A 24,092-nucleotide genomic window follows, 5' to 3' on the forward strand; every position below is an offset into this window, starting at 1 on the left:
CGGAGGAGGAGCTGCCGAGGGGCCGTGCTAGAAGCGGCGTCTCGGCGGGGCACGGCGGCGGCGGGTGGCACCCGGCCAGGGGTGGGAGCGTAGCGGGGGGAGTGGGGGCGGGAGAGGCCTTCGGCTTCCCGGAGCATCGTTTCCCACGCCCCATAGAGGCCCCCGCTTCTTAGGGAGAGGGGAGGCTTAGAGGCATAGAATATCCTGTATTTGAAGGAACCCACAGGGATCATTGAAGTCCAACTCCTGGCCCTGCAAAGGACACCCCAAGAGTCACACCATGTCCCTGAGGGCGTAGTCCAAATGCTTTCTGGAACTCTGTCAGGCTTGGTGGTCTCACCACTTCCTTGGGGAGCCTGTTCCAGTGCACAACCACCCTCCAGGTGAAGAACCTTTCCCTAACACCCAACCCAAACCTCTCCTGACACAGCTTCACTGGTCACCACAGAGAAGAGATCAGTCCCTGCCCCTCCTTTTCCCTTCGTGAGGAAGTCGTAGACTGATAAGGTCTCGAGGCACAACAGGCTAAGTTGTGCTTTACTGCAGGAGCACTGGCCCATGGGAGCCCATGGGCCACTGGGTCCCATGACAGCTGGTCAGTCTCTGGCACAAAATGCGAAGCCCTGCCCAGTGCTACCATCTCTCTGGGGACTGGCGCAGCTGTGCCACATGCATGCCGGGTGGCTGGGAAACGCAGGGTGCCCAGCCCCTGAAGCCAGATGTTCATAGCAGTACACTTGGCAGGAAGTACTTCCGTGAGTCCCCCGCATACCAGCTGGGCTTTCAACACAGATCATAAGACCCAGACTTCAGTGTGCAATGTCCTATCAGCTCACCAAAGGCTATGAATTTGTATTACCTGCAACTCAGGAGCTAGTGTCTTTCTATTAATACTGCTTTGGCAATTGGCTTTAATTTCTTTCATGAAATGTGATGTAGTTGTTGTAAGACAAGCACACCATGAGCTGGACAAACTGTGAGAGGATGCTCTTTCACACACTGCTGTATTTAACAGAAATCTCACTGCTGCGGTGCAGTGATGCGCTGACTACACTGCTCAAATCCCAGAGATATTACAGAATTCAAGTGGGGAGCAGACCCATAGGTTATTTCTTTCTTTATATAAATTACTTTATTTGCAGTAAAAGAAAGCATTGGTATAAAATAGCCTTTCAAATTCGGCAGTTGTTTGCTTGCTGTGTCAGCAATATGTGTGAAAGAAAAGGCATGCTCCGTAACCTACATTTCAAAGGTCACAGTGCTACTGCTCCAGGCTTCTGAAAACCACAGTTGGAGCCAGCATCATGGTTGGTCTGAAGATTTGGTCTGTCTTGCTGGTTATACTCTACTGTTTCTGTCAAAGATGTGTCCCATGTGGAATTTCAACACATGTTGAAATAGGTAAGACATATTCAAAATGGATTTTCTTGTGTTTTGTATTTCTTGTGAAGAGAAGTAAATTCAGATTCAGCTGGAAAGCAGAGAGAGGAAATAATGTTAAAGTAACGAGCAGTCTACATAATTTTAAAAATGTGAATAACAGGAAAAATGAGTAGTTTGATTTTGGAGTTTGAAATTTTACTGTTTTTTATAAGTAAAGTGCTTGAATTGACTTGGGTTGCATATTTTTCTGTCTCCTAAAACACAGCATTATGTAACTGGAATGTTTTTGTCTGTGAATCATATGCAGATAGGGTTTGGTTTGGAGAAAGAAAAGGAATGCTTTAGGCAATTCGTGGGATTGTTATATTTAAACTAAAGAATAACAAAAGTCATTTGTGGTAGCTCTGTTTTCAAATCACCCTGTATTAATTATGCCACACCTGCATAAATAGATAAAATTCTGTAATGTGTTTGTATCTGTGATTAACATCATAAAAATTTTGTTCTGTGTCTCTTTCTGGTAGGTTGCTCTCTGTAGCCAGAACAGCGTAGATTTGTAGAGAATGAAGGAGAGAACTGAGTGAACATCAAAATGGAGAAATAGTTCTGTTTTGAATTTCTTGTTTGCCTGTGCTATTTTTAAAATCTGGCTTCTTCCGTAGTTATTGCAAGCACAAATACGAGCAGTGTGAGGTTATTCTGAAACAGCTACTCATAATAACTGACAGTTTTAATTGTTTGTTCTTCTCTTTTTGTTTCTAAATCCATTGCTCAAACAGATGGTAAAATGTAGGATGTTGCCTTTATTCAGGTAATTTTCTCAGACTTTAGGTACTGAATACATGCAACTTTGAAAAATTTCAAGGCTGGGATCATTCATGGTGTTTGGGACTGGAGTGTGTTGCCTTACTGAGTGTTGTACCCTTGGTCAGCATCCTGGAACAATTTGTTTTTCCTAACAATGTGTCAAGAAACCCATAATAATCTGTAGGAGAAGTCATGGTGCCTGAGGTTAGGCAAGTGTACACAACTCTGCAAGCTCAGGACACTAATTACCAAGTATGCACTTCTGAGGAGTTGAAATAACAGATTTGCCAGAATAGAGTGTGTTTGGAAAAAAAAATCTGCAAAGAGAAACAAGCTTACAGATCTGTCCCAAAGCAGTCATTCCTTTTTTGTAATCGAAGGAGCATGTTGCAGAAAACACGCATTTATAGATCTTGGTTGTCTGAGGAGTTGTGTGTACACTGAACTATTGAGTCATAGTTTACAACAAATTTTGTAAATTACATTAAACTCTGATCAGCTCTGATGCTGCTAAAATGAGTTCTCTTACTGTTGTGCACATAGAAGTCTATAACAGTAAGATGAAAATATTTGCAAAAGTAAAACACTGAGTATTCCAGGAAAACAAAAACAAGCAAACAAAAAAAACCCCAAACAACAAACTGTAAAAAGGAATTCCTCTCACTTAAAGACAGCACCAAATAAATCCTGGACAGATTTTTGAAAGTACTTTTAAAATGATGGAAAGCTCTGCCTGTTCAGAATGTTGATCGTGTTCAGTGTGTTTGGCAGAGCTGTGCTGTGTCCTACTTGCATGGCCGTGCCTGGAGGCAGGTCTGAATGGGGAAGCTCTTCACCCCTAGGGGCTCCTGTCAGACTTGTGAGGCTCTGTGGAGCTGTGGGGATCTGGCATAAAATTCCTTGTGACGGTGGAGTTGTAGAACCTGGGCCCACTTGAGTAGTGAGAGAAGTGTGGGGGAGGTGTGAGGCAGAAAAAGCAAACTGCCAAACTGAGGCTCTCCCACACTGGAATCAGAGATGTGGGTAGAAATGTCTGAACCTTAAAACTTTAGATTATTATTTATTATTTTGTTGTTGTTGTTTCTCTTCTGGTGCAAGGCTGGTCTTAAAGGTCTTAACTTACTTGTATAAGGATGATTAAATCACTGGATAAAATTCAAAGTTAAAGATCTTTCGAACCTACACAGTTTTGTCTAGATCTTATTCATGAATGAGTGGATTGTTTTGGCTTTGGTGGGGGGAGTTTTTTGTTTGTTTGTTTCGTTGTTTGGTTTTTTGGGGTTTTTTGTGATGTGATTTATTTGGTAAGGAACAAATTAACTTCAGTCTTTGTAAATAGCTTTAGAGTCAATGTTGGGTGTTTTTAGAATACTGTTGATAGATTATTCCTGGGATCTAATATTAATAAGGAGGAGACCTCATTAAAGAAAAGGATGTCAGTTCGTTTCATTCACTTGTTATGACAGCTAAATAAAGATTTTTGGGAGTAAGAGTATCTGCCAATTCAGTAAATAAATACTGTTATTTACTGTGATGACTTTAGATTTTTGTTACTTTTCATGCATGTTAAAAATTAATCAAACCGTTAAACATCCACATTGATTCCCAACATACCTTTTTCACTGCTAAGGGCAACAGTGAAACTTGAATACTGTACAGCTAGAACTTTGTGGTCCACACTTCGTATGTGCTGGGTGTGGTCCTGTCATTTCACTGCTGTAGCTCATTTCTGGACATGGGGAGTTCATTTCCCTGCGATTTCAGCTTGGTTGGTTAGCTTGGGAGCTGGGGATTAGAGAGAGGCTGAAGATGTGCCACAGAAAGAGCACTTCCTTATTAACTCCCTAGGTGAGAAAACACATCCTCTCACATGCACACCATTGTGAGAAATGGTGTTTCATGCAGGTGGCACTTGGCTTGGGTACGAAAATGTGTTGTGTTCTGGTTTTGATAATGCTTCTAACAAAACGTGGGCCTGGACACAATACCTATAAATCAACAGTTCAATATATTGTTTTTCAGCACATAGAGCTCTGGAATTTTTCACTAAGCATGAAGGGAGTGTTAATTACAGACAGGTAGGAAGCATATTATTGCTTTGTTTTGTACACCTTTCTTCTGAATGTTTTGTTTTCTGTCTTCTTGCCTTTCTTATTATTCTCAGTAATGCCTGTGTCAATATTGTGCTCAGACTGTATTTTTACCGTTTTTTATTGAAAATAATTTGACTCCTTCTGAATATTATTACAGGAATATAACAATGTGTGTATATATATACTTTGTGTGGTTTCTTGCATGTTTTCCTATCTTCTGTCATCATATTCTGTGTGAGTGGTTGTATTAGAAGAATCAGTAGAGGATTTTGGAAACGGAGATTTAATAAAACTAAGGACAGCAAAATGACAGCAAGGTTTTGTGCACCACATGGTGTATTTTACCAAGATGATAGTTGTATTTTGCTGGATATTTAGAACATATCTTTGATGTTGGTAGTAAAATGTAGTTTTGTGCTGTGCAATAGCCTTCTGATTCCTTTTTACCCCCATCCTTTACCCAGTTATTGCTAAACCACCAAGATGCTTTTCAGGCTGGGAGCATTTATCCTGATGCCTTTTATCCTCCAATCTGCAAACGTGGTAAGAAAATCTTTGTAAGTCCAAATTATAACAACTGCATTTTTACGTGCAAATCCTGCAGAATTTAGTAGGGCTGAAAATGGTTATGTTGTAAGAAATGAAGTGTGGCCAAAAATGATTTCCCGCAAAAACTATCCACCATTTTTTGTTAGAACCTTTTGGTAGAACTTTATAATGAAGTAACACATTTGAAAATGTTTTAGAAAGTAACTCTTGGGTAAATGTAACTATTTAATGGGTGGGGCAACTTGATAGAAGGATGCTGTGTGACTAAATTAGGTCAGATTACTGAGTACTGAGAGGACAAAATGGTCTTTTTTATATAAGTCTTAGGGAAGGCCTAAAGCTATTTCTGTATTAAAAAGTCTTAGTTTCTATCAGATCAGTCAAAGAGAGGATAGGAGAATCTAAAAATCCCACAGCAACAAAATAGGGTAGGACTTGCTGGGGGTAGGTGGGCAAGTGTTAATAGCATCCCAGTTTAAAGTCCTTTTTTTTCCAGAGTGCAGTCTTTTGCCTTTTACTGTGCCTGTTGGAAATTAATGTCAGTCTTAATTTTGCTGCTTGCAGATCCAGAGTTTGCAGTACAAAATTTGCACCCTCTTGCACTAGCTGTAAAAAGTATGTCTTGACCTGCAGGTTGTCCCCTGGTTTTTCAACTCTAATAGGTCAGCTCTTGATCATAATCAACTTCTTCAGCAACATTAGAGCTACAAAACAGCCAGCTAGGCTTTGCTGTAGGATATTTGCTACTGAAATGGTAAATCTGGATAGTGAGCAATTGGCAAATGGGATAAAGAGCCTGTCCTCCAGCTACAAGCTAATAGCGTGTTTAGGCAAATCCCAGAGACAGGGCAATGAAAAGTACTTTGTGTGAGGATATCCAGCCAATTGATTGTTGAGATATTAGTGGAAGTTTAAAATATTGGAAGTAGCTTACCTTAGTGGGCCATGCAAATTCCATTAATTTGGGGTGTACTTAGGATTTTTGTTTGGTTTAGAGCCAAATCACATAGTTGCAGCCAAACTTCTCGTTGTTTCTCAGACACAGGTTGTTGATGCTGCCTGTTGGTTACGCCAACTACAGGCTGCTTAGTTTGTATCCTGATGTGCTCAGTTCACATCCAGATCACCTCTCTGCTCTGGCATTTAATACTGGTTCTGTCTTCTGTCACTTATGGGGTCACTGTTCTTTGTTTTCTGCCCGGCTCTGCCAGCTTCTTGTCCCAAATTTCAGTCTTGCTTTCCTTGTTTTCATGACTGATGTTCTCCTGGGATTTTTTTCAGTTCCTACTTCAGCTTGTCAATATCTTCCTATCTCGTCTTTCCCTTCTAAACATTTTGACCTGTCTTATACCAGGCCAGTGGTCAGAGCCTCTCTATCTGCAGTATCCAATCTTCATTCCTTCACTTACGTTGGAGTCCATCTTGCCTTGTTAGAGTTGGACCACTTGTCAGCAGTCTCCTTAGTCAATGTGGAAGAAATAGGTACCTCTGCAGACCTGAGCTGTTTTAACTGAGTGTGACTAGATCAAGAACAAAGCCATCCAGAACAAAGCCATCTAGACTGCCTTTCTGGGCAGGAGACAGGCTTAGATGTAGAAGGCACTCTGATTTTGGCCAAGCAAGTACCATCCTTCTTTTATCTAGTTTAGCCTCACTGTAAAATGTCACTGCTCTCTCAGTGCTTAATCTACTCTAATATTGTTCAATTTCACATTACTGCATCAACAAACACGTGCTCTTCCTCCAAGAGTACTGATGGTCTGAACAGTCTCCTGCCTACCTTCTTCCCCCTTAGAGAATTTAACATTGTGCTGCTTGGTCTGTTTCTGTCAACATCCCTTTGTACTTAGCTTTATGTAGGTACACAGAAATCTTTAGGCAAGGTCACTGTTAGATCCTACACAATCTTTTCTGCCTAAATTCAAGTGACAGTCATAATTGATTTTTCAAAAGAAACCTGATTTTTCCTCCTTTCCTCCCTTTTTCTCCTCCTATACCGACTGTATTTTGGCTAGTTTGCCTTTCTGTTGAAGATGATGGTGGTGATAATAATGACATTCATAACCCTCCTCTGCCCTGTGGAAATTGATACCTGTCAGAAAACATAATATTTTGAGCTGGCTGCCATTCCCAACAGCTTTTCTGCCATACAAGCGGATGCATTAATTTAGTCAACAGCTTCTCCGTCAGCTCTCTTTATCCTCTCTGCTTGGGAGGCAGCTTTTCATTGTACTGTACCTACTCACTGGCTCAGAGAAAAGGAGCAGCCACAAAATTTTCAGATGCTTCAAACCAAAATCATAGAAGGTAAATCTAGTATCTCTTTTGATAGTATAAATCACATAAAATAAGTATCTTTTGGCTCTTTTCATTAGATAGAGTGCAAAATGTATCTTCTGTATTATACGAAATTGAACAAAAGTCTGTGGGGTTTTTAATGGAGAAAACTCTTTATTTTCCTTTTTTCTTTTTCATTTTTCCCCAAAGAACAAATCAAATACTGATATAATTTTATTGCAATAGGAATGTTCCATGATGTATCTGAAGACACTCACTGGTCACCATTTCTCAAAGCAAGTATTGACTACATCAGAAGGAATTATCCTCAGCCTTGGGAAGAGGTAAGAAAATTGATTAACTTTCTCTTGATTGACTTTGCTTTCAACTATTTTCTTCACCTTCACTAGTTGTAATTTCATCCTTTGTGAGGTGTAGAAAAAACCCAACACTTTTCTATTAAAATCCCTGCTTGTATAGGAGCACTTGAAATCCTGTTTTAATCTTTGCCATACAAAAAATTTACAGTTTCCATATAAAGTCTGTCAGTTATCTCCACTGTGTTCTGGTGCTTATGATACCTTTCATAGGTCCAAACTTTTAAATGTGGTTGGTGGTCTTGCATTCCTGTGAGATCTGGTTGAGGGTTTGCCATTTGAAAACCAGACATCTTTTAGAACTCTCATTTGTGAAATCTTGAACTTAGTCCAGATTTGCTCTTGTTAATGGTCTGTGAGCTATGAAGGAGGAAAGGAAAAACAATTTGTCAAATGTGAGAGTGCAGAAGAATGTATTTCTCTCCTCTGTGTGGCTACACAACACCCATGGTGGCAGAGGTAGTTCACTCCTTGGAAGTTTTTATCCTTGATCCAGGAAAACAGTTTAGTACACATTTAACTCAAAGTATGCAAATTACCCTCACATCAACCATGTAATTCTATGGCCTTGGACTGTATAAAGTGCTTAGAGCTTCTTAAGTTACAAAAGTTGACCACAGCATCAAGCAATGAGTGCTCAGCACTCTTGTCATGGTAAATTCTTGGATCGTAAGGGTTTCTCACATATCCTTGTATATACATACATGGATATAGGTGAGAAACATACATACATGCACATCCGTAAAATGCTAACATTTTCTTAAAGACAGGAGTAAAATTACTGGTATTACTACAAATGGATTGTTGTTGTGTAGGCTACAGAGAAGCTGGTGGCTTTCCTGTTTGGAATTGCTTCACATGTGGTGGCAGATGTTAGCTGGCATAGCCTGGGCATTGACCAAGGATTTCTAAAGGCCATGGGAGAAGTAAGCCTGCATTGTTTTATTTATTGATACAACTGGATTTATTGGAACGGATAACTTCATTTTGGACTGCGGTGGGGAGGAAAGAGAAAAGCTGGAGTCCTGTTTCAGGAAGATTTTTGGAGAGACACAATGTCACAAACTTCGTAAGAGTGACGTTCGTCAGGTTTGGGACCTGTAAACATTAGTGTTGCTTGGAGAGTTTGTTTCTGCTCATATTAAAAGAAACAGGCAGTTCTCTTGTTTTTCTCTTTCTCCAGATTGATTTTCATGGTTCATACTCAGAAGCTCACAGTGTTGGAGATTTTGGTAATGTTTCTGTTTGCCAATCATAGATCCTTGTATTGGAATAACTAGTCCTCTTCAAAACCATGGTGGTTGATTCTGTCTCTTATCCTGGGCAATGCAGGAGTAAGAATGGCATATGGACACTGTATTCTTGCCCTTCCCCATGGCTTGCAAAGCCCTGCTGTACCCATCCTTATGGTCCAAGTTTGAGGAGATGTGATAAGGCACATGGACATTTGGATTAAAGTCAAAATGCAGACCAAAGGATGCTAAGATTTAGATGGAGTCACTACTGTGATTTTAAATTGTACATTATTCTCTGGAGGTATAAAATGTGCAGCATACTTGCAGGTGAACCATTTGTGTATTCTAAATATATAGCTGGCAAATCTGCCACATAAATACATATAGAAGAGCCATGCATAGCTTCATCCACAGTGTTATTCATGACAGAAACTTAACAGGTTTTGTTTGTTGGGTTATGTGGGGTTGTTTTCATTCTTTCATCCTCAGGAGGAGATGTAGTGAGTCAGTTTGAGCTGGACTTCAGTTATCTGGCATCGAGTTGGTAAGATAATGAGGTTGCCTTCTTTAATATTTAATGTTCATTCTGTATAATCATATATAATATAATCACATATAATATCACAATTCTGTATTGATCTGTTTTAACAAAATGCTGTCCTTCTTTATTTTTCTTTCAAAAGAAGCACTTGCAACTATTTTAAATGTTATGAGTTTGGTATTCCTTATATGCATATTTACTGTTCCTTGACTTAAAAAACTGGAAGGACAGAAGAGAGTTTTATGTACAGGAACACGGCAAAAAAAGAGTAAATTATTTATCTCTGAATTTATAAGCAGTTATATATTAAATAACTAGTGAAAACTTCTTGCTGGAATGTCCTAGCAGCTAGTGAAATAACTCAGTTAAGTGGCAATCTAAGTGAGATTTACTTAAAGTTTTGGAAGTTGAAGATGTTGAATTCAGACAGTTTTAAAAGCAGAAAAATGAGCAGAAGATTTAGATGCCCACTTTTTTTTCCTCACAGTTGCATGTGCAATCCTGGTCTCTCTGGTATTTGTAAATCTTCATGACCTTATGCAGTCTTTTGAAATTTGGAATATTTTATGGGCTGTTGTTATTACAAGAACTTTAATCTTTTATTGGGTGATGTGGAACATCTGTTGTTGTAACACATTCTTTTTTTTTTTTTAGGTATGTACCTGTCAAAGATCTAGCAGCTATCTATAAGGAATTTTATGGAAAAGAGATCATAACTGAAAGCACAATTGCTGAATGTACTTATCTGCTGTTTTTTGAACTGTAAGTTAAATATCTCTACCTGGGCTTTTGTAAGTGAAACATATGTAGGAGAATTATGATAATCATATTTGAAACACCTTATGCATTGATGTCAGCAATATAGGCTCCCTCCTAGACCCCAAAATCACAGAACATCTGAATTTTTTTTAATGACTAGGATTAAAATTTGGACTATTTAATGACTGTTAAATTAATTATTACACCACAGATGGTGAATCTTGACTGTTTAATGCATTTATACATGTAACATATTTATGCCTATTTATTGGATAACAGCTGTGTCTTTAAGTACCATTGCACTGTTGTGCGTTAGCAATATAACTATCATGTACTGAAGAAGTCTCTAGATACATGCCTTACCTTCATTTTATGTAGATCCCTTCAAGTCCAAGAATAATTGAAAAGAGACTTTGGATATCTGGCAGTGTCTGCTTTTGAGTATCCTGAACAGCTTAGATGTATCCTGTATTTCAGTTAATTATCAATAGTCACACAGCATTTACAAAAACTGTGAATCCTGCAAAATTAAGGGCATTAAAGTTTTTATTGTTACTTTTTACATTACAACTTCAAAAATGTATTAACAACCAACATGGAAATATAACGACTTGCATAGTATTTACCATATAGGACTTTTGAAAAGAACTGTATAATAATTAAATATTAAATGAAACAAATTTTATTTCTGAAATTTTTTTTCAGGCATGGAGAAAGGCTTCTTGTTGGCAAGGTTGGTCTCCTGTTTTCTTTATAAAAATGAACATACAGCATGGAGACAATGTGATTCATCTTCCTGAGCATATTGCCTGTCTCTTAGCTTTTCCCAACATTTGCTAGTAAATCTACATTTCTGGTGGAGAAGTTCCATGAATATTTCCTTGGAGGAGTGGATGACATGGCATTCTGGACCAACAACATTTTTGAGCTGACGAGCCATATGCTAGAGAATGGAGCCAGGTATAGTGTGTGCCCTGACCTATAGAACACAATAGTCAAGTGCTGACACCCACTTAATTGTTCTTCTTAAGGCAGGTTCTTTCCTAGAAGAGGTGCTGAGCTTTAGATCCTCTCTTGGACAAAGGGATTTCCATGTCTGCCTTTTACCCAGGCTCACAGGATTATGCAGGCCTTGATTTTTCTTTTGTTACATGTTCACACTCCTTTGCCCTGGCAAGCCGCTGGCATGCACAGGTGATACTTAGCAGGGAAAATTTGGGGCGTTCTTTAAGACATACTCAAGGCTTTGCTTAAATGTTGCATAGCCATGCCCTGAGGTTCTGCCTGGACTAGCAATCTGGGCCTGCACCTTCTGGCTGCTGCCATCAGTCAGCAAAGATGTCCCTTTTGAGGGGAGGTCAGGTGTTACCTTCAGACCCTGAAGGCAAATAGAATTAGAAAGAGTAGGAATATATACTCTAGTGTTTAAGCTCAAGCTTCTACTCACAATTTCATATTTTTATAGAAGTTTAGCCTTGTATGGCTCTCTTACAAATGTAATCTTTCGTAAATAACTTCAGAAGACCAACAGTGGCAATTAATCCACCCATTTATATGGAAAATATCACTGTTGCTATTTTGGGAAATTATGTTTGAAATACAGAATGGTACAATCTGTTACATTCTTTGTTCCTAAACGGCACTTTCATTAAAAATGCTTTAGATTCATATAGATAACAGGGCATGTTACAATAAGTTTCCCTCAAGAGCTCTGTAAAGACATATGATACTCATACAGAACCTAATCAAGGTCATCAGATAAATATCATAGGGGTTTCTAAGGGTTATGATGATGCTCTAATTTTGATTTTCTTTAAAAAACTGATGACTTCTAACAGAGGAATCAGTAAGGATAAAAGTTGTATTTTTAGTTTCACTTCTATTGTGGTAAAATCTTTAAAGTGCATTCTGCGTATTTTTCTTTAGTAGCTGCTACCTGCCTGAGAACCCACTGTTCATAAACTGCACAAAGGAGCACAAGGACAACCACGTGTAAGTGTAGCTCTGACAGTTTAAAGCTTTAGTAATGAAAGGAGAGTCTTCTGCTAATGTGGAGAGTGAGCTACTGAAAATTAGAGATATTTTGGGTTATCTTTTTGAGTGTGAATTTGAGATTCTCTTAGTGTGAATAACTAAGTTCTGTGTAAAGGAACTGCAGAACCTAACAGAGACTTTTACCTCAAGTCATTAGTTCAGTTATATTAATTCTTATCACTGTCTTCTTTGTTTTAGCAGAAACAAACAATCAAAACATGAACATCACAAGAATACAACTTCTTTGCTTACAGAAACACTTGAGAAGAATATAAACTATACAGAGAGAGGAGTTCAATTCAACATACAGCCTTGGGCAACAGTAAGTGAGAAGTAACAGATGTGTCAGGTAAAATTAATCTCTATATAAAATTGTTTTCATTGCTGTCTGAAATGCTGCATGATGGAGCAGGGTCTCTGGATGTTAGCAGTAGCTGACTTCATGGACATTCCAGTACCATTGTTAATCTATATATGTACGTCATAAGTACTCAATTTTTACACTTTGCTTATTGTATAGTGAAGTTAGAACACATCCTGCAGTGCCAAAAAAGACAAAATATATAGTTAGTATTTACATTTCACAGACATATGATTGCTTTTTTTGGGTTAAGAGCTCTCAGCAAGGCATAACAGTGAACGATTAGTAGTGCTCCCTTTAGTGCATACAGATTTTTGTCTTTCTAAAATGGTGCTTATGATCTGAGTCAGACTCCTCTTAAATCCATGTGGTGATTTCCACTGTTGGTGACTTGATTTTTGAGGTGCCCCAAAAAGTTCTAGAGTTTCGATCTGTGTTTTAGCCACTGTTGTGTCTCTTTATTATTTTTATTACAGAAATCCCTCCGCTTGATAAACCATGCTTTTAAAACCAATGTGTGGAGAGCATTAGGAGCTACACATCAGAAATCTTCTAAGCACATCTCCAAGCCAGCAGCTTCATATTTTCTGACTTCACCCTATGCTAGGCTTGGATGGTTGGTAATTTTTTCATCCCACCTTCCTCTTGATTTCTTAAAATTTTGAGTACACACCAAAATATTATTGTTGATCCTTTGGATACTCTTTAAAGGTGAGAGTGCAAAGCTGTAAACATCTGATGGAATGGCTTATGTTGTATGTTCAGAACAGCAAGTTAACCTGTAAGATTTTTCTTTTGGATGTTGATCAAGCTCCAAATGGAAGGAACCAACATTAGAACTAACACTGGCTCTAGTTCTGGGCAGTATAGGATCGTTGCTACCCTTTTTTGGTCATGGGTTGATGTTTGTGCAAAATTAATTGTCTGTCATGAGTTGATGACTGATGATGTCTAGTGAGACTTCTTGGAAATACTTGAGACTAGTAGGGAGTTCAAAGATAGATTCAGGACAGAGAGAGGCATATTCTCTCTCCTTGCCAATGAGGTTCTACTTTGACCTGCAACAGGGAAGAATAATAAAACAAATTTGCATTGCTACTTATCTAACTTATTCTGTCTCAAAATTTGGATTTAATTCTTGAGTTTACTTCATACTGGCTAAATCAACAGTAGTTAGTTCTTTCCATGTTCCCTCTCTAAATTCCAACATGTTACTACTGTAACTCTTTTGCTTATCTCAGATGCACTAATGGAAGATGATTGTTCTGGTTTTACTTAATTCAAGAAAACATAAATAAATATATGATATAAAAAATTCTGTGTAGATTTTTACAAAACTATATGGGGAAACACAGGTCCTGGTTTATCTGAATTATGGGGGTTTTTCCCACTAATGTTGTGGTAGTCTGAAAACTAATGCTGATACTGTTGACTCCCTTGCTGTACAGGGCACTGATCTCAGCTGACCTAAACCAGGATGGATATGAAGATCTGGTGGCTGGAGCACCAGGGTACAGCACCATGGGCCATGTTCAGATAGGAAGGGTGTATGTGGTCTACAGCAACCAGTCAGGTTTGCCACCAGAGGACATGGATCTGGATGGGAAAGCTGACCAAGTACTACAGGGTCATCAGGTAAGGGGTCAAGGCAGATATTGGTCACTTAAATTTTTTTGCCTGAAAACTGGTGAATTTTGACTGAGCATTGGTATCATTAATGTGTATGAGTATTATTCCTGAAATACTGCTCCTGATTAAAGATGTCATATGCTTTTCAAGAAAAATAATCATTATTAAAGTTCCGGGAACAATTGAAGTGATGGTGATCTGTGGGTTCACTTCCATTACTGTGCCAGACAAGTGAGTACTAGACCATAAAGTGCCCTTAAATAAAACTAAGGTTGTGTCTCTCTAAGCCACAGTATAGCTCATCCTGGTCCCTGCATTTAAGAAAATATTGTGTTTCCTGTCCTTTTTAATCTAAAATTATTAATTTGAGATGTTTCAATTCCTTTGAGGCTACATTTCTTCATTAATTGATAACTTCTCCCCAAATCATTTTGTCTGTAGTAAGAGTATTGAAAAAAAAAAAAGAGAAAACTGATTTGACATGATGGTGGCTGGTTTGTAACCAAGAAGTAGGAGCAAATGACCCTTTTGAGTGTTAAATATGATCCTCTGTAGAAAATACCTTTAGTCACAAAGAATATAATAGGGAGGAATGAGCTACATTTCATTTTAATTTGTTTCTGTGGTTATAAACTGTGAAGTAACAGCTGCTGTCTTCTTACAGAGTGTTTTACTGGTTCCCAGTCATAATGCTGTCAACAGGAAAGACCATAAGCTTAACATCAATGGTGCACTGGACTCAGAAGAGGAAATAGCAAAGCAGCACCATATTATGTTCTGTTGTCCTTCATTTTAACACAACCGACTTTGAGTTAGTGTGTTGGCATGGGGGCTATTACTTAGAAGAAAAAAGAATTGTTGGGATAGACATTTGTCATCTATTTCCAGTCTTCCCTGTGCAAATGTGCAGTAGGTTTTCATGGTTTTGACTTGAAAACATGAGAGCAATCCCTTTTCTTTTAGCCTTCAGGAAGATTTGGTTCTGCCTTGGCAGTCCTGGACTTCAATGAGGATGGAGTGCCAGATCTGGCAGTTGGAGCACCTTCTGTGGGATCTCAGTTTCTTACTTACAAAGTAAGCTACAAACATGGGTTTGTTAGGCTTTTTTTTTAACTCTCCAAACTGAATGTTTTTATTGATACATATTTTTTTAAACATTGAAATGAAAGAGAGAATTTCTGTTGTTGCTCAAGGTGACTTTGTAATTTAAACAGATGTTTATAACCTTTGTGGGTACTTTGACTGGAGCAACAGCAATGACAGCTACCTGTATTTCTCTTTCAGTGGCCTTTTTGCACATTAGAAATCCAAACCAGATTGCAACTTTGCAGCACTGACATGCTGGAAATGTAAGGGGCCATTCATGAAATACAAATGTACCCTTTATATTTAGGAACAGAGAGTCTGGAATGGACGTCATGGGTCAATGAGTTTTGTCATATGCTGTCACAGGGCAACAAATGGTAACTAAAATGTGATACGAACACAGACACACTTGCTAAAATAACCAAGTTACAGAGGCTTAATGACTTGCAGCTTACCAGATAAGCCCATATAATGGTCCCTGAGTATTTCCAGGCCATGCAAACTGAGAGGTAAAATGTTTTGATTTAAACGATATCCATTAAGCTTAAAACTCTTCAGAATTTTACATACTAATTTAGCTGCCTGAATAAGAATTTAAGTGCTTTTATTTAGACTCACCACTTGGAAAATTGTGTGCATCTGTTGTGCCTGGCACTGTTTGCCATTGTATTAAAAATTAATAAAATTTGAGCCATCTGAACGTGTGTATTGTGAGTATAAATTATACACTATACTGCCCTTGCTCCTTACACACAGTATGATGAAAATGTACTTCTCTAGTTTGTTGCTTGGTTACAGCAGTACCCATTACCCATGGATATTCTTAGGTTTGGGGTGGGAAAGAAAATAATATGGGAAGGCTCTGAGAGGGAAAATAAAGTTGTATGAATAGCCCTTGCAGAACTGTTCCACTCCTTGTGATTGGCCTTGGATTTAATACTTGGTACTGACATGTAGGTGGTCTCATGCCTCATTTGCCTTTTATGCCCTTTAGGGTGCTGTATATGTTTACTTTGGAACTGAGGGAAGAGGCTTGGCACCCGAGCCAAACGTTACCATAACTTGTCAGGTATATTGATAATGTAATATCCTGTTTATACTATCCTGTTAGATAGGCTGACACATGGGCTACACAAGCAGGAGGTGAGATAAAGGGGAAAAGAGCTTATGCGCTTAATAAAAAAAAATGTTAAAATCTAACTTATCGTTGCAAGGAAATTTAGACTGAGGGGGATGGAGTAAGCAGGTGCTTGCTTAGATTGGTTGTATGTGGGAAAGACATTTATACCCCAGTGCAGGGGAGGCAGCAGGGTGAATAGCAAGGTGCATAGCCCTCACAACCAAAAAAAGCCACCAAAAAACCCTGACCCAAACCAAACAAAAAACCAAAGAAAACAAAATTGAAGCCAGGGAGTGGGAGGGTAATTTGGTCAGAAGCAAAGTTAGCTCTTTAGAATTAAGTTGCTCTATTTTGCTACAGAATTGATGGTTTAAGTTTTATTTCGGGCTTAAACTAACTGTTTATTGCAGTATTCCTACTGTAATCTTGGTTGGTCCCTCCTGGCAGCTGATGTTGATGGGAATGGAAAAGCTGATCTGGTTGTGGGCTCTCCATATGCACCAGGTGGTGGGAAGCAGAGAGGATTTGTGGTTGCATTTTACTCTCATATCAACAGGAGTGACCAAGGTAATATTTATTGAGTAAATTAACCCTCCCATATTTTATGTGACTGTTCATTTGTTCCTAATTAATCCTGGGATAATTCAGGCTTGGAGTGATCTCAGAGGCTGTCCCTCCTGCTCAGTAAGGGATAGCTGTGAAGCCTGACCAAATTGCTCAGGGCTTTGTCCAGTTGCATCTTAAAACCTCTAATGATAGAAATTGCACAGCCACTCTGGGCAGCTGCTGTACTTCTTGGCAGTCCTCATAGGGAAAAAAATCTCTTGTTACAGCCAGTATGAACCTTTCTTGTTTCACTTTATGTTCATTGTCTATTGTCTTCCCACCATGCATAGTGACCTCATAGGCATGGAAATCATTGAACACCCCTACTAAATTTGCTCCAGTTTAACATCTTTCCTGTTACTGAACAATATATTATAGGTGTGATTTAGGGGACAATCACTTCTCTCAATGTCTTTGCCATGCTCCTGCTTATATAGTCTAAGGCACTGTTGGCTGTCTGCTGTCAGAGCCTCACACTCAGGTCTCTGCCCACCAGGATCTCCAGGGCCTTTTCCACGTGGCAACTCCCCAGCCAGTCTGTCCCTAGCTGTATCACTGCAAGGGCATCTCCTTTCCCAGGGTTAGGCTTTGCATTCATTCTCACTGAATTTTGTGAGGTTCCTGTCAGCCTGTTACTCTAGCCTGCCTGGGTGCCTCTGAATAGGACCACTCCCCTGCAATCTCCTGTAATCTGCCAACTTCACAAAAGGGCATCTTGTTGCCTTGTCTAAATCATTTATAATAAAGTGTCCAACGGGATGAGTCAAAAGATTGATCCCTGAAGGCACTCCACTTGTTGCAGGCATTCAGAGAACAACACATTGTTCTCCCCTCTTGTCAGGGTGATCATCTCAACCAGGTTTTTCCCATCTGGGTTTCTGTCCATCCAGACTGCAGTGTCCCAGCTGGGATGCAAGAACACTGTGGGAAACTGTGTTGAAAACCTTTGCTAAAGCAATGGATTCAACTATGTATTGTGAGTCCAGGGTAGGCTGGTTCCAGGTTTGGAAAATTGCAAATGAACGTCAACAAATGAATCTTTATCATTCTGTACATTCCTTCATGTGGATAAAGAAGAATGCTACAAGTGAATATAGTTAATGAGTACAGGTGATGAGGTTTCTAGTGAATGAGGGAGGAAATGTCATAGATGGAACTAAATAATAAAGCTTGGGCAGCTTAGTCAGAATCATGTAATTGAGATTTACAATAATGCTTAATTGTTGCAGCTTATTCTAATTCATGTAAAATTAGAAACCACAAGAACATGGGTTTCAAAACACTGCTAACTGACATTTTTGTAAAACCAAAGCACAGAATGGGTTATTTAAATTATAGCCAGAATGATTTGAAGCTCTCCCACCCAGCACCCTTGAAGAGTTACAAATTCTGATAAACAGTAAGTAGTTTAGGGCAGGCTTGAGTGGTAGCTTTCACGTACTTCATGTAGGCTTTTGGAAGGATTGAGAAACAGGCTGTGTCAAATAAAAGCTTTCACCAGCCAGCAGAGCTGCAGGGTGAGTAAGCAAAGTCAACAATTACTGGTGCCATGTTATGGGCAGTGTAACTTTGCATAGAGAAACTTGTTGTCATAGGGTGAATCAGTAGATGATTGCAAATGGGTTTTTCAATGCCAGGGCACACGAAGATTTAACTCACATTTTTTTCTGGTCTCTCAGGACTCCTGTCAGTACAGGATGCCAACTGGATGATGGAGGGGGAAGAAAACTATGCTTGGTTTGGATTTTCACTTGCCAGCTGCCAGCTGGAGAACATAACATTATTGCTGATTGGTAGCCCTACATGGAAGACTTGTTCTAGGTATGTTGTATGTGACAGCTTCTGTCTCCTCCACTCTGCTCTACTTCTGCAAGGTTTCAAATTTGAAATAGATTAGACTTCCAGCTTTTTAGGAAGTTTCCTTTTTGTTCTGCTTAGAATACTTTCATTAAATTTGTATTTTTATGCCTTCACCCTTCCCTATGAAGACAAGGGTTTTTAGACCATCTCTAGGGCAGGTCTCTGTTATTTAGAGACACTTAAAAATTTCTTGGGTTTTCTTGGGGAGGAAGAGGGGTCACAAAAATGCTGATGGGTAAGGCATGCCTTAAATAATTGTATGGATAGCTCTTACTTTGAGAGAGCATTTTTAAAAGCAAATTAAACACGAAGATGTCTTGGATGATAAAAAAGTGGATAGACAGACCAAGTGTGTGCTCTAAATATTGTGTAATTAGTTAGAACAAGTATGGGAATTACTAAAATAGATTTCTAGAATTTGTCAGGCACTATTATTGCAAAGTAAAAGGGGAAAACATGTACAATAATATGTTGTTACATACAAATTTATTTTGCATTGTAATTGCATTGTCAAGCTGCAATACCCTCTTGTCGGATGTCAGACAGAGTGTTGGGAAGGTGTACGGGTATAACCCACCAAGTACAGAGCGCTGGTTTGAGATAACTGGAGACAAGGTAGGGCTCCTTCTTTAGTATGGGACCTTGTGAATAATTTGAAGTAAAGTGACATTCTGTAGAAATTACATAGGTGTTTTAAAAATCTGACAGGAGATGGGCAGAATGGGTTTGTCTCTGGCCAGTGGTGTGATGTCTGTGGCCGGGAACACAAGAAAAGTTTTGGTGGTGGGTGCACCTACTGCAGGTATGTCCTGAAAATTGGAGACCATTTCTGCTTAAGGATGTTTGTTTCTGTAGGACTCAAGGAGAGATACAATGTTTAAGTTAGAAAAGGGACCTTTGAATTGCCATGAAATTAAAAAAAAAACAATTAGAAATCACTGTAATCACCTGTATGTGCCTTACACGTAGAGTCCTCTCTACTGTGCTTCAAATTCAGTGGGTCTTTTTCCTTCCTTAAAATGGGCTTAACAACATTACTGCTTTGCATTATTTATGTAACAGTGATTTGCTAGCAGACTGCATATTTCTTGGAAATGAAACCACACAGTATTTTGTCCTCACTCTGGCAGTAGACAGTAGGGAACTGAGGATGTCAAAATGCAGAAGTCTAAGTTGAATCCATTTCTCCCCTGGTACTGTGACTAAAAGATTTTTTTTTTCCTATGCTAATTAGTGTTAAAGCCATATAATGTTTGATGTTATTTGATACATTATATTATCCATTTTATGTAATGCCAGTATTACCTATAATTTTAAGTACTAAACTTGAGTTCCTGTGTCTGATGCTCAACATCTGTTATTTCTTTTTTTTTCTTCCAGACAGCCTGTCTAGGATTTTATTTATGTCCTCAGTGCTGCATCAAGCTGGACTGGCTCTGGTATATGACCTGTCAAACAGCACCAAGCCTTCTTTGCTCAGCACATTCAGTGGGGACAGGAGGTTTTCTCGTTTCGGAGGAGACATTTACTTAAGTGATCTGGATAATGATGGGCTAGGTAAAGCTTGAATCTAGACCAGAAGTGAAGGGTTTAACTTTTGGCAACAGGAAAATTGGTCACCTACATACTCATACAAGTGCTAACCACAGTCTGCTTTCCCAATTGAATTGTACCAGTATTCCACTGTGCCTTACAGGGAGGCTTCTGTAAAATCCCAAGCAACTCAGTCAGAAATTGAAACATTTTAGCTGCCATCATTAATAGAAATTGTGGCATCTAGAGGCATGTAAATGCCAACTCTCCCATGTTTTGATTTAGCATTAGTTCACTTCTGCTGTGTCATGTCCTCTTTGTAATATGTGCAGATGAAATGATTGTGGCATCCCCACTGCGAACTAACGGTGTCACCTCAATCCTGGCTGGTGCGGCAGCTGGCCGCGTTTATATTTACAACGGCAGACAGGCATCCTCGGGGAATGTGACAGGCCACTGCACATCATGGACATCTCCCTGTCCTGAGGACTGGGTAAGAATCAGGAAAGTGAATTCCAGACATGAATTTAGAATTGTAACTAATTAATCACATCCAGTACAAATACCAAGTGTGTTCTGCCTTGGTTCCAGAAAACAGAAGGTTTTCTCAGGTTTCTGAACCTCTGCAATTTGGCTCCTCCTGTTTGTTATTAAATTACTTTGCTGTTTAGAGCCAGGGTTAATATACTGGTCTTCTACTCTCCTCCACTGACTTTTTTTTTTCCTCTTTTTTTTTCTTCTTCAGGCACAGTATGTTCTGATTTCTCCTGAGGTAAGTAACCAGAAAACAAACTACTGAGAAAAATTAAAAAGTCCTACTTAAAAAAAACCCCTAGCAGTATTATAACCAGCAATGTTATTTTATAGGAACTATCAAGATTTGGGAGTTCCGTTACCACTGTGAAATCTGAAAGAAAGGTGAGAAAAATTACTGTTGTTGGCTGTTCCATAACATCCTTCTACCTCACTTGAATATATTAGCTAACACTTCACATGTATCTTACACATTTTCAAAAGTCTTAAGTTCTTTACATAGTTAATTAAGTCACGCTCTGAACTGGTAATTAAACCCATTTTATAGGTTGATGAGCTATGGAGTAGCCAGCATTTTGGCACCTGAATTGAAAGGTTTGAATCACTTTAAACCAGCCTGAATTATAAAGTGCTTAGGAGTTTGTTGAAAGGTTCCATGGGAAATGCAGCATAGGTGCCTCCTGCCTTTACTGTTCATGCCTGCCTGTATGCAAAGTGGATGCTCAGCTGTGGAGCAAACCGAGCACCCAAAACCATTCCTCTCATTTAGTCTTTACAGGTTTGCTGTCCTGGCTATCACTTGCAGTGAACACTGTTCATATGTCATGTGTTTGTAAGTATAGAGAGGTCCAATTCTTACCTGACTGATTTAGGATGTGTTTGCATACCTGTTTCTCTTTGTTTCCCTCACATGCCCAGTTTTTTACCAAATGCCAATTGCTACATTTCTATAATGCACTGAGGAACCTTTTTTCAGCTGGAAAATTACTTAGTGCTTGTTCAGCTGAGTTCCAATGTTCTGCTCACTCTGACATCATCTCCATGAGGACTAGGGTTCTCTGTGTGAGTACAGAGGAAGCCTCAGTACTAGGCCGAGGAGGTCTTCAACAACTGGTATTTGACTTCTTGTGTTAAAACATGCAATGGACAAGCACCTGGAAATTCTTCTCAGCTAGGTTAGGGTGCATAATCCAACACCTGAAACAGAGGCACTGCTGAGTGCAAGCGAGGCTATTCTCCAAGCACTTGTGTTCTGTTGCTATGGCACCACTCTAGTCCACACTCCAGCTTCATCTGTCTTGATATTAGCTCTGAGAAGCAGTTTATATGGGCAAGAGATTTATTTCATTTGTTCCAGCTTGCTCCAGTTCCCCAAATGAAATAGTATGGCAAACAGACTTTAACTGCTACTCTGATGAGGTGGGCTGCTGCCTCATTTCCCATCACATTTCTGTATGACACTAAGGAGATGGTCAAAATCCATGGGGGAAGCTTAAGGCAGCCATGCACCTACAGTTACATTTTGCTACCTTTGCTCTTTATCCCTGCAGAAAGAAGTTGTAGTGGCAGCAGAGAGAAGTTCTGCAAAAGCTCGGCTTGGTGGAAGGCTTTTTGTCTACTCACTCTAAAAGTGCACAGTAGCCTGGAAGACCAGGGCACACGTGGTCTTCTAGTGAAGAATCTCTGTAGTATTTGTGCTACTTTCCTGAACTCACGCAAACCAACAGACCCTGTCAGCAAACTTTTGCTGAATTCTGTGGTGGGCAGCAGCACCGCTTATCTAGAACAAACAAGCTGGTCTGAAAACCTTTTAGAGGTTGAAATGAGCAGGCAGCTGGATTTTTGGTAGTACTATTTGGCTGTATAAGGAATGTCCAGTGGCCACCTTCTTTACTGGCCAGATTCGAGTATCTTCTTGACAAAACTGGGAAACTGCAGCACATCATTTACAATGCCTTACATACTGTGATAAGGATAAGGATTCTAAGTTATGGGAAGTTACTGAAAAAGTAATAAGCATGGAGCAGCTTTAAGACTGACAGAAAGGTGAGTGCTGGTTCAACAAGACTGTCTCTCTCTCCCTCAAGTCTTAAGGCCTGCACTGAGGGTATAGTGCAGCTTGGATCTCCCAGGGAAAAAAGAACAAGCAAGACTAATGAAGTTTTAGGAAATGCTTTTGCAATTGTGGCTGATTACTCTGACATCCTTTCTGCTTTACTGTAAAATTCCATGACCATGGTAACATAGAATTGTTAATGGCTTTTATTGTTAACAGTATTGTCTTTAACTAATTAATACTAATTTTGTATGATGCAGGTTTAACAGAGTGTGCATCAATTATCTATTAAACAACTTGAGCAGCAGAATGGGTTGATCCTATTATTACCAACGCTACTCTGTAGACACATATGTGTATGTGTTTTCTCTCTCTTGCCTCCTTCACAAAGGCAAAGCATTATTTTTATTTTAAATAAAATAGCACAGAATTCTAGAGGTCATACTCCAAAATCAAACACTTCAACTTACGTTCCTAGGAATTCTCTTTAAAGGATGTTGCTTTAAGCAAATCAAAAAAGGCAAGGTGAACATTAGCTTGATGTACAATGTGTTCTGGCATCTACTTTAAGGACTTGCCCAAACAGCAAAACACTTTAAAAAAGAAGTTAAATCTGAACTTCGTGACAGAAGTAACTGGATAGAACTGGGATTGCAGTGCTTACCTTACAAATCTGTTAACTGTGGTACGAGGCAAAACAAGCAGTGCACCTTTAAGGGCAGAATAAAGGTTTTCTTTTCAAATCAAAATTGACAAAACCAGTATGTTCTGTAGCAATTCCATTCTCAACATACACTCTCCACTCGCTTTTGTTTTTTCTATGTATGATCTCCACATAATTTTATTGCACTTGACTGCATTTTGATTACTTGAATTGTAAGAAAACCCTTAAACATTTGTGTGTGTCTGTAAAGAGAAAAAGCAGTCTTGTAGACATGTCTTTCTCTCCGTGTTTTTATTGTGCCTTAAGTCAGTTATGTACAGGTAAAGAGTCAAAAGGAGTCCACAGAAGCCTCCCTGCACAAAAGCTTATTAGAAAGCTTCCCAAAGAGCTGCACCAACACATACCAGTTCTGGCCTAAATGAAAACATCAGCATCCATGTCCCTTCACACACTGAGATTCCTGGGGTTTATCAGCTGAGGTATGTGAGCCATTGTTTTCTTCCACTGGATTGCTAAGTTTGGAGGGTTTTTACTATTTTACCTGCTAAGCTAAAAGGCTGCCAAAAAAAATCAACTAAAGAGCTCAAA

At 39.2% G+C, this 24,092-nt stretch overlaps 1 protein-coding gene across 10 annotated transcripts; it reads left to right on the forward strand.

Moving 5' to 3' along the window:
• The first annotated feature begins 426 nt into the window (after positions 1-426).
• GPLD1 (glycosylphosphatidylinositol specific phospholipase D1) lies at positions 427-23,147 on the forward strand. Of its 10 annotated transcripts, XM_048307601.1 has the most exons (27): positions 1,330-1,401; positions 2,163-2,194; positions 4,213-4,268; positions 4,748-4,826; positions 6,848-7,139; positions 7,356-7,453; positions 8,302-8,412; positions 8,670-8,718; positions 9,211-9,265; positions 9,917-10,024; positions 10,727-10,754; positions 10,842-10,981; positions 11,948-12,013; positions 12,254-12,377; positions 12,893-13,032; positions 13,865-14,051; positions 15,009-15,119; positions 16,126-16,200; positions 16,662-16,818; positions 18,537-18,678; positions 19,233-19,332; positions 19,426-19,519; positions 20,098-20,274; positions 20,583-20,743; positions 20,996-21,022; positions 21,118-21,168; positions 22,335-23,147. In XM_048307601.1, exons 5-27 carry the CDS (start codon positions 7,115-7,117, stop codon positions 22,410-22,412), a joined length of 2,304 nt encoding a protein of 767 aa, XP_048163558.1. In that variant the 5' UTR covers positions 1,330-1,401; positions 2,163-2,194; positions 4,213-4,268; positions 4,748-4,826; positions 6,848-7,114; the 3' UTR covers positions 22,413-23,147. The 10 variants fall into 10 exon arrangements, with proteins under 10 accessions (XP_048163591.1, XP_048163539.1, XP_048163530.1 ...); XM_048307582.1 differs by lacking the exons at positions 2,163-2,194; positions 6,848-7,139 and having other exon boundaries at positions 428-1,401; positions 12,257-12,377; XM_048307573.1 differs by lacking the exons at positions 2,163-2,194; positions 6,848-7,139 and having other exon boundaries at positions 429-1,401.
• The last annotated feature ends 945 nt before the right edge of the window (positions 23,148-24,092 follow it).

Source organism: Corvus hawaiiensis, chromosome 1, assembly GCF_020740725.1.
Source record: "Corvus hawaiiensis isolate bCorHaw1 chromosome 1, bCorHaw1.pri.cur, whole genome shotgun sequence".
Classification (NCBI taxonomy): domain Eukaryota; kingdom Metazoa; phylum Chordata; class Aves; order Passeriformes; family Corvidae; genus Corvus; species Corvus hawaiiensis.

Coding starts and splice junctions, on each gene's coding strand:
- GPLD1 (XM_048307573.1), top strand. CDS start 1,305: ATGGTTGGTCTGAAGATTTGGTCTGTCTTGCTGGTTATACTCTACTGT. Junction 12,378..12,892: donor ACATACAGCCTTGGGCAACA/GTAAGTGAGAAG, acceptor TTTTTATTACAG/AAATCCCTCCGCTTGATAAA. Junction 18,679..19,232: donor ACATGGAAGACTTGTTCTAG/GTATGTTGTATG, acceptor TGCATTGTCAAG/CTGCAATACCCTCTTGTCGG.